General features: G+C 36.3%; 1 protein-coding gene across 6 annotated transcripts in view; it reads right to left on the bottom strand.

Moving 5' to 3' along the window:
• GAS2 (growth arrest specific 2) overlaps positions 1 to 26,223 on the bottom strand; it is a 165,850-nt gene that overhangs the window by 83,513 nt on the left and 56,114 nt on the right. For all 6 annotated transcript variants that reach the window (XM_024119128.3, XM_024119129.3, XM_028501464.2 and 3 more), the window contains one exon: positions 20,465 to 20,586. In XM_024119128.3, the coding sequence (XP_023974896.1) occupies positions 20,465 to 20,586 (122 nt within the window). The remainder of the gene's footprint in view (positions 1 to 20,464; positions 20,587 to 26,223) is intronic.

Here is a 26,223-nt window from a genome sequence, read left to right as displayed (position 1 = left end):
ATTTTGCGTTAGCAAAAGGAGAAATGACTACCAATAAAACATTAGAATCATGTACAAGTAGGATACATGTTAATTTTTCTTTTTTTTAAATTGAAATGTAGTTGATTTACAATGTTGTTAGTTTCAAGTGATTCAGTTATCACACACACACACACACACACACACACACACACACACACACATATTCTTTTTCAGATTCTTTTCACACACACACACACACACACACACACACACACACACATATTCTTTTTCAGATTCTTTTCCCTTATAGGTTACTACAAAATGCTGAGTATATCTCCCTATGCTATCCAGCAGGTTGGTATCTGCTCTGTGTATAGCAGTGTGTATATGCTAATTGCACATTCCCCAATTCATCCCTCTCCTCTCTTCCCCCCTGGTAATCACAGGTTTGTTTTCTATGTCTGTGGGTCTATTTCAGCCTTGCAGACAAGTTCATTTGTATTATTTCTTTTTAGATTTCATGTTAATTTTTCTAATATTGATAGTCTAATGTTTATCCTTTTATCTCTCAGCGGGATTAACGTAAGTTCTATATTCTCAGCCTCTATACTAATACTTATGAATTGAACGATGAACATACAAGAGAATGGATGGTGTGAAATCTGAAAGTGTCCTCCCCATTCCCTCAAAGCAACAACCAAATTATGTGGAAATAAAAAGAAAGATTTTAAATTTACTTCTAAAGTCTTTTAATTCAATCCATTACCTCTTAGGTTAATCACCTGCTAGGGTTTGGAATTCAATTACCTGAGTTCAAACTCAGCTATGTCACGTTCTTGCTATGGTACTTTGGACAGATTACTTAATGTTTCTGTGCCTCACTCTCATCTTCTATTCAAGGCCCATAAGAAAAAAAAATGCATCTCATCCACTATGTGTGAGTGCAAATTGAATAATATAATTCAAGTGTAGAAGTAAGTGTTCAATAAAGTTATTATCACTGCCACCAATGCAAGTAAAAATATATTGAATTGCCTATGATTTCCTTCTCTCATATTTTCTTGAAAACATTTCATTTTTCTTTTCTGTTACAGGTACAAGAATTCAGAAAAAGATTGGCAAACAATTTATTTCTATCTTTGCCCTAAACTTAAACGTCACTTTTAAAATCGCTTTCCAATAGAACTTTCTGTGATAATAGAAGTGTTCCATATCTGTGCTACCCATTATAGTAACCACTAGTGGCATGTGGCTATTGAGCATTTGAACTGTGGTGAGTGCGACTGGAGACTAATTTTTAAACTTTATTTCTTTTTAATCAGTTTACACTTTAAAAGCTACATGTGGCTTGTGGCTATCCCATTAGACAGGGCATTCATAACAGGGAAAGTAAAGCCATTATTTGGGGGTTTAGAGAGTCCAATACTTGACCCCTTGCCTACTTTGTCTCTAACTAATAGTGTCCCCATGTCTTTCAAGTCCCCTCAAATCCAATAGTTCCCCTGGATATAGTTACTGAGATGCATAACTATGTTGGTCATTTAGAAAGAGTTTACTTATGTGCTGCAGAGTACAGCATGTGTATGTCCTAGTTATGGTGTTGTGGGTGTCACAGCTTCAGAAGGGCAGTAGTGACTAACTCTTTTTTTTTTTTTTTTTTTTTTTTTTTTGCTGTACGCGGGCCTCTCACTGTTGTGGCCTCTCCCATTGCGGAGCACAGGCTCCGGACGTGCAGGCCCAGCGGCCATGGCTCACGGGCCCAGCCGCTCCGCGGCACGTGGGATCCTCCCGGACCGGGGCACGAACCTGCGTCCCCTGCATCGGCAGGCGGACTCCCAACCACTGCGCCACCAGGGAAGCCCGTGACTAATTCTATTTATATTACTTAAAATAATCTACACCTAGAGAACCAGGATATTATTTATCATACTGCCACAGTGTCAAATACAGTGCTTCACACATAAGCAGTCCTGACTTGTTTTCTGAATCTTATGGTAGATGGGGAAGGAATGAATTAACATTGTGAGTGCTTACCGCGCTCTAGGCACACAAAATACTATACTTTCAGATAGATTATCCTCTTTAATTCTCAAAAAATAATGCCATGAATTAGGTAGATAATAGTATCTCCATTTTCCAAGATGAAAAAACTGAGCTCACACATAGTTGAAATCAAATCATTCAGTCTCTTATACCCGTACACTTCTAACTGCTCCATGAAAGCTCACCATTGCCTGGAATTTAATATATTTAATATATTTTATATTTATAATATAAATATATTATAATATAATATATATATAAATATATATAAATTATATTATAATATATTTAATATATTTCAGCATTTGATTTATTTCCCAAGGTTTTAGCCAGGTAACATTACAATAAAGAAATACGTATTTTCTTTCACCTATTAAACCTAGCAAAAATGGAGAGAATGGCATCTTTAGTTCTCCATAGGCAGTGAACTGAAAATTTAATGCTAGTAGTTTATTTTTTTTACTTTATAGTAGTTTAAATAATCCATTCTTCCCAAAAGTTTGAGATAAAATACTCCCCTTGATTACATCAAGTAGACATTTCAGCTATAAAACAGAAGAGAGATATAAAAGAAGAAATGGAAATTGCCAGGAACTAATATCTTTCCTTTTCCAAAGGGTATATAGAATGTACTTTCAAATGTGCAGGCAATAAAGTCACTCTTTCCATGATGGAATCAATGTTTCCACTGTATCCTCTTGCTCCTTTCAGTTTTTCTATATATTTTATTGAAAAAAAAATCTCTCAATAAAATTATTTCATTGAACATTCACAGTACCAAGGTATCTGAAGAAAACTACCAAGTGGCTTTAGAAAGGATGAATATATATTCTTCAAGATCAAAATTACTGAAATTAAAAGCAGGGGAAAAATTATTTCTGGTACCATCAACCTCTTCTGGGGACTCTGCAATAGACCTCATGCCTCAGATAGAGTGAGCTATAATTTAGTACAGTAGCAACTGAACTCATTGACATTGAATTCAAAATCAGCCTTTCCTATCTTTTCTCTCTCCAAGATACATTCCACTCTACAGAGAATTGGTCTTACAGCAAAATTTGGTATAATCTTCATGTTGTAATAGCATAAGAATATTTACATAAATAAAAAAACAATTATTAAAATAAGGTTTCTCACAGTAGAATTCTGGTACACCCTGTAAAAATCATAAAGAAATTATTTAAATAATAAAGCTAGAAAATATGTTAAGTATTTTGAATTATCTGAAATTATTTCTGGCATAATATAAAATGATGTTGGAAATGAAGATCTAGTATTAAACTTCAGGCTTAAAAGGTGAGATGGACAATAAAACATTAAGATGTAAATGAGTTGAAAACTTATGTCCAAACAATAACCTGCACACAGATAATTACAGCAGATTTATTCATAATTGCCAAAACTTGGAAGTAACCAAGATGTCCTTCAGTAGGTGAATGGATAAATAAACTGCTATATATCTAGAAAATGGAATATTTTTCAGCACTGAAAAGAAATGAGTTATCAAGCCATGAAAAGACATAGTGGAATCTTAAATGTACATTACCAAGTGAAAGAAGCCAATGTGAAAAGGTTATATATTGTATGATTCCAACCATATGACATTCTGGAAAAGGTAAAACCATAGAGACAGTAAAATAATTAGGGATTTAGGAGGAGGGAGGTAGGAACAGGTGATTCATCATAAGACTCAGCACATAGGGTTTTTAGGGCAGTGAAACTATTCTGAATAATACTATAATGGCAGATATTTGTCATTATACATTTGTCAAACCCCATAAAATGTACAATACCAAGAGTGAACCCTAATGTAACTATGGACTTTGGGTGATAATGACATGTCAACGTAGTTTCATTGATTATAACAAATGTACCATTCTTCTATACTCTCTGCTCAATTTTGCTATGAACCTAAAACTACTCTAAAAATGAAATTCCATGAAAAAGTTATTATGTCATTGATAGTTATTTAAGAAGCACCAAATGCTTTACAAAGGAGAAAATATAGGAAGTTCAACAACACATGCATTCTTTCATTTGTTTATATGAAACATATAAACATTTTTATATGCATTGTGCCTAATTTTACATATACATCCACATGGGAATCATTATCCAAATGCTGTGCTAGTATAAAAAGCTTCTGTTCTCCCAAGTAATGGTTTACATATGACTAGATAGAAATTAGCTTCAAAATTCCTGAAGTCTAGTCCTACTCTTGAAAATTCAGTTAATTTGGTGAGGCTCTCTAAAAAGAAATGTTTTTTTTAAACAAGTGTTCTCTCTCTCTTTTTTAAAAAAAATATTTGTTTATTTGGTTGCACCAGGTCATAGTTGTGGAAGGCGGGGCTCCTTAGTTACGGCATGTGAACTCTTAGTTGTGGCATGTATGTGGGATCTTAGTTCCCCGACCAGGGATCAAACCCATGTCCCCTGCACTGGGAGTGCAGAGCCTTAACCACTGCGCCACCGGCAAAGTCCCTTTATAAAAATTTTAAGTAGAAATTTAATCTGATTCAATTTAACCAATTAAATCACAACTCTAACCCAGTTGTAACAGTAGGTACTGGAGAGAGACAAGGCCAAGGTTCATTTCTGGAGACCCTCAGTGTCTTTGAGAACAGACTTAAAAATCATGCTATTGTATGGTAAGAATTACAATAGAAGTTTAAGTATTTAAACGAAGTTTAAATTAGTTCTTTGGAAAATTTAAGGGTGTGTCTTTAACTTTAGGGAGGGGCTGATTGAGCATCATTATAAAAAAGCCTCACAAAGGAGCAACACTCTACAAAACTGAAGGATCTTAAGTGCTCACCAAGCATAAAAAATGAAGAGCAGTGCATTCCATAAGATGAAACATCTGACAGAGGCATGGGTGTTATGGATGAGTAAAGAATGCAGGTGGAGGCAAAAAAGAGGTCAGAAAAGTCAATTAGGCCAGGATCACAAAGGCTATTTCATGCCTAACAAGAATTACTAATATTGTAATGTCAACCAGGAGTTACAAACTCAAAGGCCCAGAAGTCAGGCAGATTAAATAACAGAATAAAGTGGCTAGCACTAGGGGACTATAAGAAATGGTGGCAATTGTGGAAAACTAAAGAGCTCATGCCATGTCCAGGAGGGGCAGCCATATTTATTTAGTTCTAACTCAATGTTTCATAAAGAAATGCAGTTCCAGTGTTGTCGGATCTTCCAGTTTCTCAGAAGAATTTGGAAATCTGGATATTTTAATGTGAAAGTCCCCTGAGTTTGAACAATTGGATCTATAGGCAGCTCTGTGTGGTTGCCAGTTTACAATCTGAGTGTTCATATGGGGAATAATTTAAAAAAAGAACATTTTAAACTAAGAAGTAGTTTAAATTACATGCACACTTCGGAAAAATAACTAGGTCATTTGTTGTAGAAGGTGTGAAGGAATAAAATTTTTTTAGATAATTCTATAGAAGTAAAAACCAGTGACTTCTTTTTCTTCTGTCACTTCTTTTTTAATTTATTTTTTAATTGGAACACCTCTAAATCACAGCTATAGTAGTCAGACTTGAAAGAGTGAGGTTTGAATGGAAGGAAGAGAAACATTCTGTGAATATGAAAGATTTCTTAGAGAAAGCTAGTGTTGGATACCAGGTGTGACAGTCCCTCAGAGTCTCAACAAAATTAATGGTAATTGTTAATTAGTAATTAATTATAGGAACTCAAACAAATGATGATAATTGATGATGATTTAAAAAAATGTTTTTGAGAATGTATGTCAGTTTTCTGTGACTTTTCTACAAATCAAGAAATTACCTTAAGGAAACAGTCAGGAAAATTCTTTTAAAATGTATCTTGAATTTTTCCTTTCAAACAACATTTTTTACATTCTAAGGTGTAATAACTTATGACTACTGGCAGCAAATTTTGAGTTCACAGGGTCACTGATTCTAATATTTTAGTTAAAACTACTTTTTAGTACCCATCTGTATAATATCCAATAAAGACAAGCATTTTCAAAGGTCCAAAGATTGCCTTATGGATGGATTCCAGGAAATACAATTTATTTTAGTGGCTAACTGATTTCTAAACACTTTTTGAGCAGACTTTTTTTTTTTGTAACTCCATGGGACTGCAGATTTGAGGCACCTTGTAAATGCCCATAAATTGACTAATGATATCTCCATAGATGCTCAGTAGTTTGAAACACAGGCATGTTAAACTTTTAGTAATTCAGAGAAAAGGCTTAAGCCTTGAAACTGCAAATCACTAGCAGTAAGGCGGTGACCAAGAATGGCTATTTAATCTATTTAACCTTTTGGAACCTCAGGTCCATCATTTGTAACTTGTTATGAGAATTAACACTCTTGGGGGCTGAGAGGATTGGTGAGGTTGGGTGAGCAAATGCAAACCCTTTAAAGTAACACTGCGTGATACCCATTCCATGGGTCCCAACTCTCCAGGTTCAAGTGAATCTTCCTACAGCTAAAACATGCATGGGAAACCCAGAGGATGGTACACCGTGTGATCGGGAAAGGTTTCTAAAACGCACCTCATTTTTCATCCCCTGGTGCTCGGGTTCACCATTCCAGCCGCTTTACTAACAATCTCCCCACTTGGAGAATCAGCACCTTTAACCTCCTGTTTCGTACGGTGTGCAATTTGTACGGAGGACGAACGGGAAGAGGGGAAGCCAATGAGAGACTAGCTGTAGGTGTTTGGACAGGCACATGTCACTCTAAGTTCCCATCAGGAAGAAGAATTAACCAAAGGCTCAGCCTGCCCACCCTGAACCAGAATAGGGCCTGAAGCAATCCTGCGGTTTTGCGGCCAGCTCACAAAAAAGCGAGTTGAAAAATGGAGCTCAAAATAAAGGCTTTCCCTCCCCACCCTGCCCCGTGATTACAGTGTAGCTTCCTGCCCCAGCACGTCTGCTCCCTGATGACTAAGGATGCTCAGAAGAGACCCTTGTGCTACAGGGTGAGACCCAGCTTTTGTTTCCTCACGAGGAATAAATATATGTTTGTTAGAAAACTGAAACAAAGAGAAGTTTTAAAAAAATGATATAAAATTCAGCCTGCAGCTTCGATGACCTGTTGGGCATTTTAATGATCACTGAAACACATTGGCAGTCTCAGAAATATTCCTCATTTCCATTTTCATACCTTGCCATCTGGGATAACTATCAAGTTATTATATTTCTCCCCCAAACAGAACTTCCTTCTTTTAGTTCTGTCCCCTCATAATTGTAGTTTTTCAAACTTCAAAAAGCATAGCATAGCTTTTATTCTTTCCTCACCTCTTCCTACTGTGGCCAATAAGTCACCAAACCAGCTCACTGTTATTTTCTAATAAATATGTATTGAAATGTCCTGCCCCTTTCAATGTAGTATTGACACTCTTACTTTAAATCCTTTAATAGCTCATGTATGAACAAATGCAGAAACTTCACAAAATATTCTTCCTATCTTTTTTTTTTTTTTTTTTTCGGTACGCGGGCCTCTCACTGTTGTGGGCTCTCCCGGACGCGCGGGCTCAGCGGCCACGGCTCACGGGCCCAGCCGCTCCGCGGCATGTGGGATCTTCCCCGACCGGGGCACGAACCCGTGTCCCCTGCATCGGCAGGCGGACTCTCAACCACTGCGCCACCAGAGAGGCCCTATTCTTCCTATCTTTAACCTCAGATCTTTCTAACACAATCTGCACATCATCATCATATTAATCTTTCTAAATTTAATGGTTTCAGTCTCCAGCTCACTGCCTACCAAACAAGGATTCAAATGCTTAAGCCTTGCAGCTATCAACATAATCTGTCCATCTACAAAAAGTTCTCCCCATATACTCTTCACATCAATCAAGTTGGTCTATTCACCATCCCTAGAATATCCTTACATGTTTCCAACTTCAATATTTGGTTCATTAACCACGAATTTACATTGTATTTTCTTTTTCTCTGTGTCCATCTATTTGCACCAGGTCTGGGCAATTCAAATTCTAGTGCTTCCATGGAAACTTCTCTAAGCACTCTGACAAACTGACTTGTTTTCTGAGCCCCTATAGAATCTACTGTCCGTATCAGTAGATGTCCATGTACAATGATGTGTTTCAATTGCTTAAGAGTTAAGTCTCCAGATGTTTGTGATTTAAAAAACAAAAAACAAAAAACAACTGATCTAGGGCTTCCCTGGTGGCGCAGTGGTTGCGCGTCCGCCTGCCGATGCAGGGGAACCGGGTTCGCGCCCCGGTCTGGGAGGATCCCACATGCCGCAGAGCGGCTGGGCCCGTGAGCCATGGCCGCTGGGCCTGCGCGTCCGGAGCCTGTGCTCCGCAATGGGAGAGGCCACAACAGGGGAAGGCCCGCATACCACAAAAAAAACAAAAAACAAAAAACAAAAAACCAAAAACTGATCTAACAGTTTAAAACTGAAAACCTTTTAAGGACTATGGCAATTAAGGCAGTCCCCCCGGCCCCTTACTCATTTGCTTATATTTTTTCTTGAGCAGAAATGAAAGGATTGGTGTGACAGGGAGCCCACAGCACCCATAACCCTTGGGCACCCATGGGGGTATATTACATAGTATGTAGGAACCCATGATCTTTCCTCAGTCTGACTCTTCACCTGCCTTTTCAGCTGTAAAATAAAGCACGATCATCTACTCATTTCTTCATGTACAAAATCCTGGACCAATCTCCCTAACCATTCTATCTAATTCATCACCAAATCCTGCCAAGGCTGCCAGGTGTATATCCGAAAACCATCTACTTGTTTCTAGTACTACTGCTACCATCCTAGGCTAAATTGTCATAATTTCTCACCCGATCTGGACAATAGCTTCCTAAATGGGTCCTCAGTTCCATTTTCACCTTTCTTAATCCATTCTCCACACTGCTAATGTTATCTTTCCAAAAGATTTGATCATGTTCCTGTTCAATGGTATAATATTGTTCTTAAAATAGATGACAACATCCAACAAAACTTAGCTCTGGTCTCACCTTTTGATGCTCTAGTATTACATTCTAGTATCCAGACACTCATTTTCCTTTAGTTCCTCAAAGTCATCCTGCACCTCCACATTTAAGGGCTTTCATATGTGCTATTTTCTGTATTCAAAACACTCAGTGTTCCCTCTCTACCTGGCTAATGCCCATTCCTACCTCAGAATTATAGAAAAATCTTTCTACAAGACTAAATTAGGTCTTCCTCTTACTTACTCATGTACTTGGACTTTCCCATACTTAGTCATAACACAGCTGTAATTCACTGTTGACTTCATTATTAGCTTAAAGTTATTCTCCCTTCCCTGCTACTCTACAAGTTACCTTGTCCTGCATATTTTAGGTGTCCAATAAATATTTATTGAATAATTGATAAAATGTCATCAATGTAATATATGTTATGGTAATACAAAGTTTGAGAACCATTGGTATATATCATTTATTGAGCACTTACCATTGATATCTGTATTTTTATATGTTCATATTTTATTTTCTTAACTAGACTGTAAGCCCTTTGAGAGGTGACAGTAATGCTTTACTCTTTTTCTTTTTAGTTATCAGCATCCTGAACACAGTTATCACTCAATAAATATCTATTTGTTGAAAAATGTAGAACAGCATCTTTAAATGATACTTTATATAGGGTGGTTAGGAATGGCCTCAGCCAAGAGATGACATTTGAACAGAGATGTGAAGGGAGTGAGGAACAAGTCATACATACATGTGAGGAAGGACTACCCTAAGAAGCTAGAAAAGCAAGTGCCAAGGCCCTGTGGTGGGTGGTACCTGCTTGTTGGGTTCAAAGAACAGCAAAGAAGTTAGTATGGCTGCAGCAAAGTGGGGTGAGGGGAAAGTCATAGGAAATTATATCAGATAGATAGCTAGGGAACAGAGCACAGAGTGCTTATAGACTGTTAGAAAGATTTCGGGCTTTTACTGCAAGTGAGTCAAGGTGCCATTGGAGAATTTTGAGCTAGGAGTTGACATGATATGACTTAACTTTTAAATTATCTGATGATTTAATCCATGTAAAAAACTTACTTACTGACCTAGAGTAAGTACTTAGTAAATGTTTGCTTTATTATCATATCACGTGGTATTCATTTAGTCTGAGAAAAAAGATCAGACATTTACGTTTCAATATTTAAACAATGCTTAAATATAGCAAATATGACAAATAGAATAAAATGTGGTGTTGTTGCTCTTATTAAATTATTAACATAATAAATAAATTAATATAATTATATTATAACAATATAAATGATAATTTATAATATAATTGATACATTTATATTTATACATATGTAAATGTATACATGAATTGCTACATTATTTCTTATATGGAGCAGTGATGCTAGCAAGGCATTCATTAGACAAGCAGCCTATACTGGTGTGAAATTAGACATGACTAGCAAAGTAATATAAACATCAAATACATACTAGACAGCTTCATGCATGATATGTAATGCTTTATCAAACTGCTAAGTGAAACAATAGAAGGTATTCATGTAGTCAGCCCCTAAAAGCTTAAGATACAGTTGAAAAGCTCTATATACTGTAAACTCAATTACCTCATCTAAAAAACATTATGCCATTAGCCTGTAATATACCAGTACCACATACCTTGGACCACACACACATCAATATGGTGAGCACTTATATGTTAAATCACCAAGCAATCCCTAGACATGTTTAAATTAAAAAGAAACTCTTTTCCCCTGATTTTCAGTCCCTTAAAAAAGGCTCTTGTTATAAAATCTGTGAAGGTTATTCATTAAGAAATGGCATGCATAATCATTATTGATTGTTTAAATGACCAGAATTTCTCCAAAACATTTAGTAACAGCTCATTTAAAAATGATTAATTTTCTATTTTCCATGTGGTGAGAGTGACTTTTCTTGACATAATATTCTATATCCACAGAGCTTTGAAACAGCAATGACCACAATTAGTGCTATCAAATATCATGAAAACACTTCCCCAGTTATACTCCTTTTACAATCTTGTCTTGCCCATGTGCCTGCATGCAGTTAAATGCAGTATGTAAGCGTGTAAGGGGAAGAGATGATGTCATCATGGAAAAATTTGATCAGGTTTGCTTTTATGCTCAGGGGGCAATGTTCTGCTGGTGCTATGAAATCATGCAGATGAAAAATGTGTGTGTGTGTGTGTGTGTGTGTGTGTGTGTGTGTTTGTGTGTCTGTGTGTGAGCCTCCTTATAATCCAGAATTTGTTTGAATTTTTTTCACATTTTCTGGAATTTCAATTCAACATGTTTTATTTTTAGTCTTATGTTTCATATGTCTTTAATGCAGCCAACAACACTACTAAACACTAGCTTACAATTTGAACTTTTGAAACAGTTTTCAAAAACACTTTTGAAGGAGAGTCCTTTATCAGCAGATCCACATAAACTTGTAGGCTCTGAAACTTGTCAAATTTCTAGATTAAATGCTGCCACCTGGACTTTCTCCTTCTCCCCCTCACTCTGGATTTTGGGGATTCTCAGCAGAGCATTAGAATAGGGCTAGAAATACCCTCTCTCACATCTCTTAGCACAAAGAGCTCATCAGAAACAAACTCCAATGTGAAAAGAACATTAGAACTTGGGGACAAAAATGACTTGCTTTTGCTCATGTAAAAAGGTCGCAGCTAATGGTCTACAGCAAGTAAGAAAGAAGGTAAACATAATAATAATAAAATTTATTTTACTCTCTTGCAATTTGGGGGAAATTCTGAAATAATTCTGATTCTTGTCATTTGCTTCTTTTATGTAAAAAGCTGACTCAAACATGAGTGCTTGTCACAAAGGTTAATTCTATGCTTTGCACATGGTTATTTTCCATTTGGCTATACAAGGATCTATACACTTGTCCAAATAATTATAAGTATGTAAAGCCAAAATGTAGTTGAACTTCTAATTCCATCTACAGATAATAGAACAAACTTTATACTGTTTTTAGTAATTTTCCCAAAGAACCTCAGCCTGCCTTTCTAGACACTGGCTTTCTTCACCACCCACCAAAAGAATTATACAATAAGAGGAAGATTGGCAATTCTTCTATGATTCACTGAGAACAATCAAATGAGAATAATGTAGATTCTGACTTTGTAGTAATAAAAAGTAAGACTAAACAACGTAATAATGTATGGGTACTAGACATGGTCAAATGAATGCACTGAAATCCACTTAAAAACCATTGCCATAGGCCCATATAAGTGCACACTGGGCATTCCAGTGTGTGTACAGCCATTATTTTACAAAGCAGGTATTATTATTTTTAATTTGTATACCTTTTGATCTAGGAATTAGATGAGACATACTCAAAATAATGTTTTAAAAACCATGTGCATGAAAACTTTTCAGTGTATATTACTATATGTTTTAAGTTCTATTCTAAATTTAGCCACATAATAAAATATTGCCTTTCTCTTTTTTAATCTGTGACTGCTTAAAATTCCTTTCTTCCAAATCATTTTGTTTGCTTGATCTGAACATCTATGTACTACCACATACATATATTCTCCCTGATAGACGGTAAATTCCCTGAGTAGACTGTGTCTTTGTCATATTCATTCTCACCACTAACAGGTATGCACATAAATATACAGAGTAAATAACATCATCTCCTCTTCCTAGCATATACTCATCAATCATCTATCAAATTTCAAAATGACATGTATAAGTAGGACTCAATTATCATGAAATATTTGTAGTTCCTAATATTCTATATTATTAAAGATTGATAAAATGATGAACTTGTTACCCTTTATGACTTTTAAAATTTTCTTTTTTAGCTATCTACTGGTGAATAAAATAACACGTTTTTTGGAAAGCTAATAGCAGTATTTATTGCTCGTGTTCCTAAACACTGGAATTTTCTGATTCCCTCCTGCACTTTTACAGAAACTGTACTTTTACCTTGGTCATTAGATAGTGTTTTGGTAGATGACTAATTAGGGGCTGAGAAGAAACAATAGTTCTTATATTCCCATTTCACTCACCAACTATTTTATTGGGCAAAAGAGGCAGTTACTGGGAAAAGATGTAAAAAGAGAAAAGAAATAAACATGGTGATTCCATCTTTACGGCTCCGTCCGTAATTGAAAAACACAACCCTTAATTGCTGTAACAATACCTCATTTCAGGTCAAAACTATCTCTTGAGAACCTATTCCATGAAAGGCCCTACCATTATTCTTCTTCCTAATTCTCAATGGTGAGCAAATTCATAAAACTACTGGTTATCACTCATCTCATCCTTATTTTACAGGAACTATGGCAAACATCACAAACAGGCCTTGAAAAGTAATCCCCAAACTAAATAAAACATTTGGATATTAATATGATCATTTCTATCATCATTTTTTTACCTTTAGATAATGCTCTGAACTCAAATAATAAATGTATCATGTGACTATCTAATAACATCTACAATTACCTAAATGACCGACCTCCTCCAGCATTCATTTACTAACTAGTTTAGACCTCCACGGTCTATTGCTTCAGCCAGTCTCTTGTCAGTACTTTTAACGTCCTCAGATCCTTGTTCTTCCCCTACACCACCCTAAAATTCTCTAATATGTTTTCTCCATTACTTAAAAAGTCGACTTTGTTCCATATGATTTTGCACATCGAAGACTTCTGAGCTAAGCAAAACCAGCAAAGGGAGGAATTTCCAACTCGATAAGAATAGAAGTCTTCAGGATTAAAAATCGTTTCATAACAACATCTGGATCTACAAGTAAGTGTCTGCATTGGTCCATGTATTCACTCATTCATTTATTTATTCATCCAAAACATGTCAACTGAGCACCTATATGCCAGCTATTATGATGGACCTATATGTGAATAAAACACAAACCATGTCCTCAAGGATCTTAGAGTCTGGTAAAGGAATAAAGCAAGAACAAGACAAGAAAACAACTAAATATAACAATAGGATACAGGTGTTCTGACAGATGAGAGCCAATTTGTAGACCCTGAGGCCAGTGAATGAAAGGAGTGCTAATCTCAAGTCTTTACTGTAAAGCTTCCTTCTTATAAAAGAGACCTCAACTGTTTACTATGTATTAGGGAAAGGGAAATGCCTTGTGGGGATCAGGTGATAGATGGATATATGACCTAAGTCCACATTACACTATGACTATTGTGCCTTCCTGAATGTGTATTTGGCATGGATATTCTCAGTAACTGTCAGAATTTTTATTACCTGTTACAGGGAATAAATTCATATTTGACAGAAGAACCAAATAAAATATCACAACTTTGAAAAAAATCAGAGATTCACACTATCAATGACTCGAACATTGCAAAGAAAGTAATTTCCATCACATCTCCATTCCATTAGAGGCCATATATAAGACAGATGGGATGCAAAGAACAGTGGGGAAATTATAATGAAGTAACAGTTTCAATCATAGTTGTTCCAGATGTGGTCTTTTCATTGAAGTATATGAACAAATATCCTGGTACTTGGCATGCATCTACTGATATGGAAGATGCAATTTTCTTAATCCTAATACATAGAAAAATCCAGAAGCAGTTTACATATACTTGACAAAAATAACAGAATACTTACTATCCTGCATATCAGCTCCAGCTCTGTGACATAACCTACAGGGACTATGGGGATTTCAACATCCCACAAAATACCAAACTGTTCTACTATATCATGATATTTTGCTGATTTGATGTTGAAGAACAGCAATAGTAGGCAAACTAGATGACTTCATAAAATACACGCATCCTAGTGGGTGTAAGATAAATCCTATGGGAATCCAGGAAGGGGGCTTTGCCAACTAAGTAGAGTTTCTGGGGCCAGTAGTGGAGGCCATGTAGGAACATTGCCTTTTTTGTAAAGGATATCATGTAAGTGTTCCTAGCTTGCTATGGTTGTTTGATGGAGGTTGAATCCCTGTCTCGGGATACTAATGACCATGAAACTTGAACAGTTTATAATGAACTTAGCTCCAGATAATTAACTTGACCATATTTTTAGTTGTGCCCAGCAACACTCTATCATGGAGTAGAAGTGTAACATATGGAATTAGTTCAATCAGTCCTGAAGATCCAGGTAAATTCCACAAGCACATCATTCACTCCCTATCCTGCTCACTTTTCACACTACTTTTTTTTCTCAGCCTGCACATAGAGTCCATATCAAGTCCCCTATGACTAGCTGACAAAGGGTGAAAAAAAAGTCAAGAACCTTTTTATATCATTCTACATTACACACTAACATTTACTGCTATAGCGTTTAAGCCCCATTTAGGTATATCCCTGTAATATGGTATAGAACAGAAAAAACTGCCAATGATAAAAACATTAACCAAGACATTTCATTGTCTTTCAGCTAGAGAAGTCGGGACAAGAGAATTTAATTTTATAATGGGGAATAATTTATTTTAATATATTTAAAACTTGAAGATATTTATATTTCTTTCTTTTAATTCCTAGGAATTGGACTTTATCACTAACTTTCCTATTTTTTTCATCTCTCCTCAATCCCAGGCAGAGAAATAACCCATTAAAAAAATCATTTATTTCCATATCATTCCACCTATATTCCCTCCCTCTCATCATGATTCACTCTGTTGGTTTAATCTTGGAAATACATTTGCATTTCAAAATCATGGATTTCTTAAGGAATATACTATTATTTTAGTTGTATAGCTAGATACAAACGCCTGTAGATTAATCACAGCTGAGATTTTCTTTTCAAGAAAAGCCTTTTACCACTTCTACCATACTTTCTTGTTCTGTCAGAGACACCAGCAGTACACACAAATTTCTGGATTTCTCTGAATTTAATCTTGGTAAGATGTTCTCTCAACAAAATGTGCTATTGATTTTTGAGGGGAAAAACTCTGATCTTTATGTCTTATTTAATTACTGGATGGCACAACATCCTGAGGTATTGCTATCTCACAGCTCAGAGAATTAGGTTTTCTTGATGGGCAAACATACTATGGGCCTTCTATCTGACTAGGATGTTCTTTCCCACAAACAAGGGCTGGATTCTACATTTAGACGGTGAATGTTCAGGTCCTTCCTCAGAGCATAATGTAGCATTCTACTAAGTAACAGAACTTCTTTTTTTTTTTTTCTTTTCCCTTCATGTACTTCAAACCTGATCTAACCACCCAGAGATCTTTGAAGTCAAAGGAAACTCTGAACCCAGGGAAACTCTGATGTCTGGGGTAGAGACTCTTAAGATAAATGAGACAAACAGATAGGAATGTTAGGAGAAAAAGAGAGGTTGAATCCTTTGAGTATTTTGTACCATGTTGATGCCCTAGTGGTTCAGAAAATCATGTACACAAATCAGCAAGTCATGATTGGGAAAAAGAACAGAGTAATTATACAATAGCAAGTGAACTCTCTAGACTAGGATATGAAAGTTCATACAACAATGTAACAATTATTTTGTCTTGATTGGAGACGCCAAGTAACTAAGGGTCAAAAGGCAGAAAACCTAACCTTGAACTTATCACTTGTTTTGGTTTTCTCATCCCAATACAATACTGGAAAAATTAATAGTTTAGATTTTTGCCTTTAAAGTTCCTCAGCTCTGGGAATATTAACATTTATATTTATAATAAATTGATCATATTATGGTACATATAAAGTAATCAAAATCAAACTACACATTAAATTGGTGCACCCTGGTCTCAAATACTTGTAACCCAACTATGGCCTAACTCTGTGAAATCTCTGCATTTCTTCCATGCAAAATGAGAAAATGCACAGGCTAAGATTAACTACTTAAAGCTAAAAACATAGAGAGGCTATTTTTTAAATTGATCCATTGATGCTTGGAAAGACAGAATCATAGGATATAATTTATTTTCATTCAGGGTATTTTATCAAGTCAGAATAGGCTATGAGTCATGCATTTATAACTAAAATATTAAATATGTAAACTGTCTAACATATTTATTAAATTTACTTGCAAATATTAATAGTGTTTAAATCACTCTTAACACAGACATACTTTACACATACCAGACATAACTTACTCGCTCTAAAGTATTTACACAGCTGTAAAATCCCCAAATTAACTATCAATCAGGAAAAGTAAAAATATTGCTATGAGAACAAGAATATGAGATTTAAGCAGCTGGAAAAGAATTACAAAGGACTTCCTATAATGTGACTTTAGATGAGATCAAGTTTGCTGTTGATTTTTTTTTAAGTAATTTTGTTTTAACATCTTTCTAAACATAACAGTTTCACTAATTCAGCAAAGTAATTGGCCAACTCATCTATCTTCACCACTATTGTCCCTAAATTTCAAAATGCCCAGGTGGAAAATAATTACTTACATACACACGTAAGCAAACAATATTGTGATCTTAATATTGTAACCTCCAATTTGAAAGTCTCCTTTTTTCCTAAAGGAAGTAGTCAATGTAAACCCAACTACGTGGGTCTTAGAAAATCTATTCTAGTTTAAATTTAGATTTAATAATAAGAAAATATTGTAGAATATCATATAACAGCTATTTGTTTATAGACAAAGATGGACTGAAGACCATGACTCTTGAGAAAATTATATTTATGAACAATAATAGCCATGAAGATATTAGCCATTTGGCTTTTCATCTTTTGAAAAATTTCTCATAAAATGCAAAAAAGAAAAACTAGCTGTCTTTGCATTTTTCATAAAGTTAAGCACATGCTATTTTGATTTAAGCTGCACTGGAAGTAAGTTGTGAAATATATGAATTTTGCCAAGGACACAGAAGGCAATTTGGTCAAGAGTAATTGTGTCAACTTCTAACTCAGAGTAAATTTGATTTTTTGAGCATTGAAAGTTAGGTCATAGTGGGCTTTTTTAAACCTACACTTGTTTAATAATGATGGTTGAATTTTTATACTGAAACATTTATCATAATCAAAATATTACTTGAGTTTTTTATTCAATTAAACAAATGGCTTAGGGTCAATAAATGAAAGGAAAATTTCCTTTGTTTCTTTTTATGTTTTACAGTTTTATTATAAAACTAATATAATTTGAAATAAATGTTTCAAAGGAAACAGCTAGCAAACTCCTGACTCATCTATGGAGATTTGGGGCAAATGTATCAATACATATATTTGCATATAGTAGCTATCACATTAACTATAAACTTTTACAAGGTACTTAATTTTTTCTTCTAATTTTCTCTAGTTAATCTAAAATTCTCATCAGGATCTCTTAATTCAAATGCATAAGAGAGGTAATATTTACCAATAGTCTTTTTTGTGTAATGCTCTTTGGCAGGCATAGATGCATAATTATTAATCCTATTTTAAAGATAAGAAAACTAAGGCTCAGACACATCCACTCAATAAATAATAAAACTAGAACCCAAGCAAAATGTGTTCAACATCAAAGCCTTTATGTAATAGACTATGCTTTGTGGGCTGTCTTACACTTGACAGTCTTATAATTCTATTCAGGGATCTTAACTTCTGTTTTAAAAAGCAAAAGTTGACAAAATAAACAAAATCAGAAAACTGTGCCTTAGTAGAGTTGTTTATTCTTTGTTACTAGGAAGGATTCAATATCTTAATATGGAGGCAATGAGCTCTCTTTCCTCAACAATAAATAATACAAATAGAGGTTGCAGGACCTATACAATATTAAGATAATGCTTTCAAAAATCTGGGCACAACCCTTTTTTTTCCCCTCTGTTATTTTAGAGTGAATTTTCTATGCAAATTGTCCTCCTACTATGCATTATGTTTTCTCATTAGTGAACTGAAGTAAAAGCCAGTTACATTACAATGGAAGACACAGCAGAAGAAAAATCAGTTTCCTAACAGTCCTAACATTGTCTGCATTTTCATAAGCGATCTCTTCGTGTCTAAGCTACGCATAGTGAACCAAAGTGAGAGAGCATTAGACTTGGAAAGAGGACGGCTACGTCAAGTTCTTGCTCTGTCACTTACTAGCTGCGTGATCCTTCATAAATCATTTAGTCTGCATCTCAATGCAGGAAAAAAAAAAAAGAACTCAGTGGTTCCCAAACTTTGCTGCACATCAGATTCACCTGCAGAGCTTTTTAGACATCCCCATCCCCAGGTCCTTCTCCATAGGGATTAAATCAGAATGTTCAGGTAAAGGAGCCAGGCCCCATGGTTTTTAAAGATCTTCAGGTGATTCCTCTGCACAGCAAGGTTTGGGAGCCACTGAGTTAATTAACATTTTCACAGACCTGCTTTTATTTTTAAAATTTTTAAATTAAAAAATTTTTTTAAACATCTCTATTGGAGTATAATTGCTTTACAATGGTGTGTTAGTTTCTGCTTTATAACAAAGTGAATCAGCTATACATATACATATATCCCCATATCTCCTCCCTATCCCACCCCTGTAGGTGGTCACAAAGCACCAAGCTGATCTCCCTGTGCTATGTGGCTGCTTCCCACTAGCTATCTATTTTACATTTGGTAGTGTATATATGTCCATGCCACTCTCTCACTTTGTCCCAGCTTACCCTTCCCCCTCCCCATATCCTCAAGTCCATTCTCTATGTCTGCGCCATTATTCCTGTCCTGCTTTTAAGATGGAAAAAAAAGTGAAGAGGCTTTGTATATTATGTAATACCTTACAGAGCAATATAAAATATTATCCCCAAAGTAACTACAGCGCTATAAAAAGAAACCCATTGTTTCAGGGAGCTTTATCTTTTGTTTAGATTTTAGTTCGGTAATCATAAAGAAATTTGACATAAATAATCAGTTTTACTATTTTTTTTGCCAGAGTTGCAGAAAATTTAACAGCTTTTCCTTTTTCTTTTAAGCTGTCTTCAGCAATATTTTAACCTCATTTTTTCTTACCTCTTTTTCTTCTCTGTCTAAAATTAAGAAAAGTAAAAAAAAATAAAATTAAGAAAAGTGTCATCGACTTTGTTCCTTCCAAAAAAATATCAAACACCACACTTTTATTATGTGTTTATAATAACCAGGAAAAATATTAGAACAATGTGCAGAAAGGAAATATGAGCAGTCAGAAAGAAAATAATTTGTTCAAAGTTACTTAGTTCAATATACTACTTACTTAAAAAGAGCAAAATATTACACACTCCAGATATTTTGTTCCAGTATTCAGCCATAAAAATCTATCTAGAAACAAAGACCTATTCAGTAAATCTTTCTTGGCCAGATTTTGTTCGTTGCCTGATGACATAAGTTATTTCTCTGTTAAAATTTTAATCAATATATCAGATTCAACCAGTTTATATACAGCATTTGTTTTGTATTAATACCATCAACTTCCATAAACTTCTATTTAATTAGGCTTATTGAAAGAATTATGTAATTTATGTAATTAGAGTGCAAATAACACGTTACCTAATTAAAAAGCACTCTCTGCGTTTCATTGTTAATAGAGGACTTAATGCATCCATTCACAACAAAATCCTCAAACTCAGTTCATAAGCTACTACAAATGTAATCCACCATCTGACAGTGACTGATTTTGCCTTGGGATCTTTTACCTTGGCGGGCTTGTTAGCATCCATGCTCTCTTTGAATTTCTCCTGCACAGTTTCTGCAAGTTGACAGAGCAAGGCACCATTATCCAATTTCTCCATAAAAGTTTCTGCCGTAATCTCCTTCCCTGCAATAACAAAGAGAAGCATTATAAAAACACAATCATTCCCCAACCCAAATGTGACATTCATGCCAACATATGCAGTTTTTATCACCAAAATTCCAATTCTAGCTGAGTTACATATCTGAGATAGGAAATCACTGGAAAGAATGGTTTCTTTGGAATTTTATGTTTTTCAGTTACTTTGGCCTGTAAGGCAAGAGCATAAAGCAAAACTGGTATTTTGTGTTGTGTATACGTCTTTCATCACAAGAACTCCATAGCTCCCCTTTAATATAAAATAGAGCCATAGTATATCAAAAATCAACCACCATTGGCAATTTTAAGAGTGTGGCCAATGCATAAAACCACATCTCTATGGGCTTCCCTGGTGGCGCAGTGGTTGAGAATCTGCCTGCCAATGCAGGGGACACGGGTTCGAGCCCTGGTCTGGGAAGATCCCACATGCCACAAAGCAACTAGGCCCGTGAGCCACAACTACTGAGCCTGCGTGCGCGTCTGGAGCCTGTGCTCCGCAACAAGAGAGGCCGCGACAGCGAGAGGCCCGCACACCGCGATGAAGAGTGGTCCCCCCCTGCCGCAACTAGAGAAAGCCCTCGCACAGAAGCGAAGACCCAACACAGCCAAAAATAAATAAATAAAATTAAAAAAAAAAATAAATGACACTGTTGTTGTTGTTATTATTATTAATAATGATAAAGGCTTAAAGTAATTTCAGCTTGGATTTAAACAGGTATCCATGGTAGAGAGACTCCTATCATTCTATAAAGAGTGCAGATGTTCATCCATATTCCGAATGGCTGACTGAGAAGGAGCCTTAGATGTTTCCTAGGCCGGTCTATCACTATGTAGGACTCCATTTTAAGCATCTGGGTGGTCAAATGCCTGTAGAGGAAGGAAGCTCACAATTTTCAATTTAGACCATTTTGTTGTTCTATTAAGTCTTCATTCCTGATTTAAGAAGCTTACTTTTACAATAGAACATTTCCTTATTGAGTATACCTGCATTAAAGTAGGAAGAAGAATTCAAGGGGCCCATCTTTGGGAAAAATACTCATTAGAGCACCGTTTCTGGGGGTGGGGCTGGGGAACAAAACTGAAGAGCCTATTGATTTAAGGATAGCAGCTCTTCCAATCCAAGGATCTCTGCTCCTTTTCATAGGCTTTAATCAAGCAATAATCTTCTTTAGGATATTGACCCCTTCCCTTTTATCCTCAGCTTATGAAACTTGTTGGACTCCATCTCTTAATGACAACCACTGGTCTCATTTCCTATATGTGGGTAATGACTACAGGAATCGTATAGTCTACATTTTATCTAATCATCTAATTTTAAATTCCCGATTCTGCAATTCTGCATTCTCTCTCTCTTCATATGACCCATGTGTAATACTTAGTGCTATCTTAAAGAACATGTATTTTTATGTTACATATCATTTTATATGTCTGTGAAATGCAATCTTGTTTTGGGAAATGAAATGCTATTATCATATCTAAAATCTACCACACTCAAAGTTTAGAATTATTAATAGAAAACTGCTCTAAAAATACAAATGCACCACTTTATTTTGCAGATTTTTTTCAGAGTTGCTGAGTACTTTAATTAATGTCAGTTAATGAATCTAAAATTGGGTAAAATTATCAAGTGAAAAATGACAAGGAATTAGAATATGATTCTGAAGTATTATTTATTGTCACTGTTATGTAGTGATATTTTGCTAAAGTTTGTATGGAATAAAATGTGACTCTTGTACAGTATATATCAGAACGCTAGTGTAATTTTGGAATTTCCATAGAGAATGATGACTTGAAAAATGTATTTTAGCAAGTACCAATGTACTTTATGACAAACTGATTAGTACTAAGTAGTAATGACTATATTCTGCAACTCTAGAGCCTACTAAATTATAATCTCCTAAAGGCAGGGATCACGTCATATTTAACTTTGTTTCTTCCACGGGACCCAGACAGTGTGATTCCAGGAATTAGTAAAAAATCATTTTGTTGCATTGTGTGTTCATCTTAAAAGCCAAGTTTTCACTTCCCTAAGAGGACATCATGAGGTAAAAGATTAGGCTTGAGGAAAACATAATGCCTTCCCTCAAATCGAAGACATGGCCTAGTGGGGTCTGGCCAACCAAAGCACTGTAAGAACCTTCTTGTTTGAGCCAGGAGGAATTCTAACTTCTGTATTATTTCCTAAGGGGCAATAAAATTGTGCTGCTGAGCTTCCAAATCTCAAAGGAGGAGGGAGCTGAGAGGGACCTAATGAGATGCTTTCCTGTGCCCCCAAAGGCTCCAATATCAGCTTCTGATTGGCTCACCAATCCCATCCCATGCTTTCCTCCCACTGTCCCTTCTGCCTCAAATACTGTTACCCTAAATTTTTGCCTAGCCAGACCCTTATCATCATCCTTGCCTCAACTCAAATGTGACTTTCTTGGAAAGGCATTTTCTGAAAATCCTAATAAAGTAGGACTGCCCATCTCTACCTGTTCTCTACCTATTCCAAATCTTTTCTGGTCCAATTCAGAAAGGAAGCTGCCTCTGACTCCATATCTGAAGAATCATTACCTAAAGAGCCTGATTTTGACTCTTACTTCAGGGAGCTCAGTGAATTCCAAAGGATCTCGCCAGTGTCACCAACTCACCTTATCTGACAAGGATGGAAAAGAGCATGGATGTTATAGGCAGCCCATCATCAACCTGGATAAAACTGATCACCTTCTATTCTTTTTACTCTTTTATTGTGTTTATGACACTATTCCTATAGGAAATTCATAATTATTTATTTGCTTGCTGCTTTAATGTTGATCTGCCCTTGACAGATAACCGTGAGAGCAGAGATCTTGTCTATTGTAGTGACTGTTGAATTTTCAGTCTAGAATGGTGCCCAGCACATGTAAATACTCAAATATTTGTGCTGTATAGTTGAATGATAAAGTGGCCCTATTATGAAATGATTACATATGTGAGGACTAATTTAGATGACATGTATATACTCAGGCTAGCACCTGATACAAAATGGGCAAGCTATAAATGTACGATGTCTCTCCAGCCTTCCTTATGAAGGAGGATCAGTGATCTCTTTGCAAGTGCTACTTGAGCAGCACTTAAATTCAGGTATCACAAAGTTGGTTATGCTTTTCTTACCTGTTTATTTAAACGCCAGATAATCTACAACAAAGACCCTGCTCTTTCTCCACTCTTGACAAGTACCTATTTTTGTAATGATTCTTTGACTATATTTTGTAACTCAGAGATTTCACTAAGTTTGAGTATCCTTCCTCCTTAATCAGCAGTTGTTAATGAGAATATTATTAAACTATAAAATTAGGTTGACAAGAATGAGTTTTATCTTAATCAGTCTTTATGCCCATTGTATTTCATACACTTTATATTCTTACTCAGATAAGAATTGGTGTACAGATATTTGTATATATCACAAAATTAGATTATGACTTATCTGCTATATCAAAATAACTACATATCAGTGCTTATTGGCTATATCTGCACAAATTGGGCCTTCCTGATGTTTTTCTAACAATGAGGTCTGTTAATTAGCTCAGCTGTGTACAGATTGGTTAAGCTTGGACGTAGTAAACTTATGCCCATTGATTCCTTCTAGTTCTAATTCAGAAAGGGAGATGCCTCAGACTCCAGATCCAGAAAATCATCATTGAAAAAGTCTGATTTTGACTTTCAATCCAGGGAGTTTGATGAATTCCAAAGGTTTTTGCTAATATTGTCAATTCACTTTAACTAGCCAGGACGAAAAAGAGTGTGGATGATGTAAGCAACATCACCACCCTGGAAAAAACCTGAAGAGTCATTCAACTTATTTGGAGAAAGCTAGAGTTCCCCTGCCTGTGCACAAAGAGCAGGAAACATCATTGCTACCCTAGACCCCTCTCTTTCTCTCTTTTTAATCTTATGGAGCCCTTTGAAAGGTTTCTGTGCAGGCTTCTACCTCCCACATTTATGTGCTCTTGCCATTGCTAGCAGTTGGAGCTATTTTCTCCCTACTGTTTGGGGACTAGCATCTCTCTGCTTCCATGAGGAAGAGGCTCAGGGTTTCTTTTTTTTTTAGCAACTGCATGCCTGGAACTTAAGACTCCAGCCCAGGCTCATTGACCTACGAGAGGGAGTAAATCTACTACCTCAGTCCTATAGGACTATAGCATCAGTGCAAAGGACCTAACATGATGTCAGGTTGAAGGGCAAAATCTGTAATTATTGTGTAGAGTGGTAGATCATCTGAAACCCACATATACGGATTACTTATATAGCTTCAGTTTTCATAATGCAAATTGGCTGTTAACAGGATTGAATAATCAAGGGGGCACAATTTGCATTCTGAGGACCAGTGTAGGTTATAACTTGAACCTGCTTGGAAATTAACATTGTTCCTGAAGGAGGGGGTATGGTGGAGCTGTTGAGTTCTTTGAGTGGGTTTGTGCTTTTTTTTCTTCACAATACTGAGTGATGAGAAAGTGGAAGAAGCTTGTGCTAATGAGTGGGTTGGAGATGGGAAAGGAGGGACACCAGTACCAGTATGGGCCACAGATATGTTCTCAAAGGCAGCAGCATTTGTTCAGGGGTGTTTTGATTCTATAGCTATGAATAAACACTCCTGTTAGAAAAGTAAGGCTTATCAATAGTTTGAAACCCCCTACTCCCTAGTCCCTTTCTGACATTTATTTAAAAACAGAATGCAGGGCTTCCCTGGTGGCGCAGTGGTTGAGAGTCCGCCTGCCGATGCAGGGGACATGGGTTCGTGCCCCGGTCCGGGAAGATCCCACATGCGTGGAGCAGCTGGGCCTGTGAGCCATGGCCTCTGAGCCTGCGCGTACAGAGCCTGTGCTTCGCAACAGGAGAGGCCACAACAGTGAGAGGCCCGCATACCGCAAAAAAAAAGCAAAAAAAAACACAAAAGGTAGTGGAAATCACTAGAGGATACCCATTTGAGAAGCAAAACTGGAAAATCAGTAAAGAAGAAACAAGTATTGTATAGAAGACAGTAAAAGCAAAAAAATTTCCTTTGGACTTTAGAAACACAGCATATTTAAATGACACTGTTGGGCTTCCCTGGTGGCGCAGTGGTTGAGAATCTGCCTGCCAATGCAGGGGACACGGGTTCGAGCCCTGGTCTGGGAAGATCCCACATGCCACAAAGCAACTAGGCCCGTGAGCCACAACTACTGAGCCTGCGTGCGCGTCTGGAGCCTGTGCTCCGCAACAAGAGAGGCCGCGACAGCGAGAGGCCCGCACACCGCGATGAAGAGTGGTCCCCCCCTGCCGCAACTAGAGAAAGCCCTCGCACAGAAACGAAGACCCAACACAGCCAAAAATAAATAAATAAAAATTAAAAAAAAACAAAAAAAGCCCTACACCTCTAAATTCCATTGAGTTTGTTTTCCTGATGAAGATAATACAGATAAAATTAATGCAAGTAAGAAACTCTCTATAAGAAAACACTGCCCCTCTAACCACTCCTCCCCTTCCTGATGCAGTGCTTGAACTGTGGAATTATTAGGTTCAGATCTCTCTGCTTTTTTTTTTGTCTCCTCACAACCACTCACAGCTTCAATTACTGCTCTTATGAACATGATTCACAGTTGTCCATCCCTGCCATTTTATTGG

The sequence above is a fragment of the Physeter macrocephalus genome, chromosome 16 (genome assembly GCF_002837175.3).
Source record: "Physeter macrocephalus isolate SW-GA chromosome 16, ASM283717v5, whole genome shotgun sequence".
NCBI classification, from domain to species: Eukaryota; Metazoa; Chordata; class Mammalia; order Artiodactyla; family Physeteridae; genus Physeter; species Physeter macrocephalus.
Note: the sequence above shows the minus strand (reverse complement) of the source record. Positions and strands in the feature narration are given on the sequence as shown.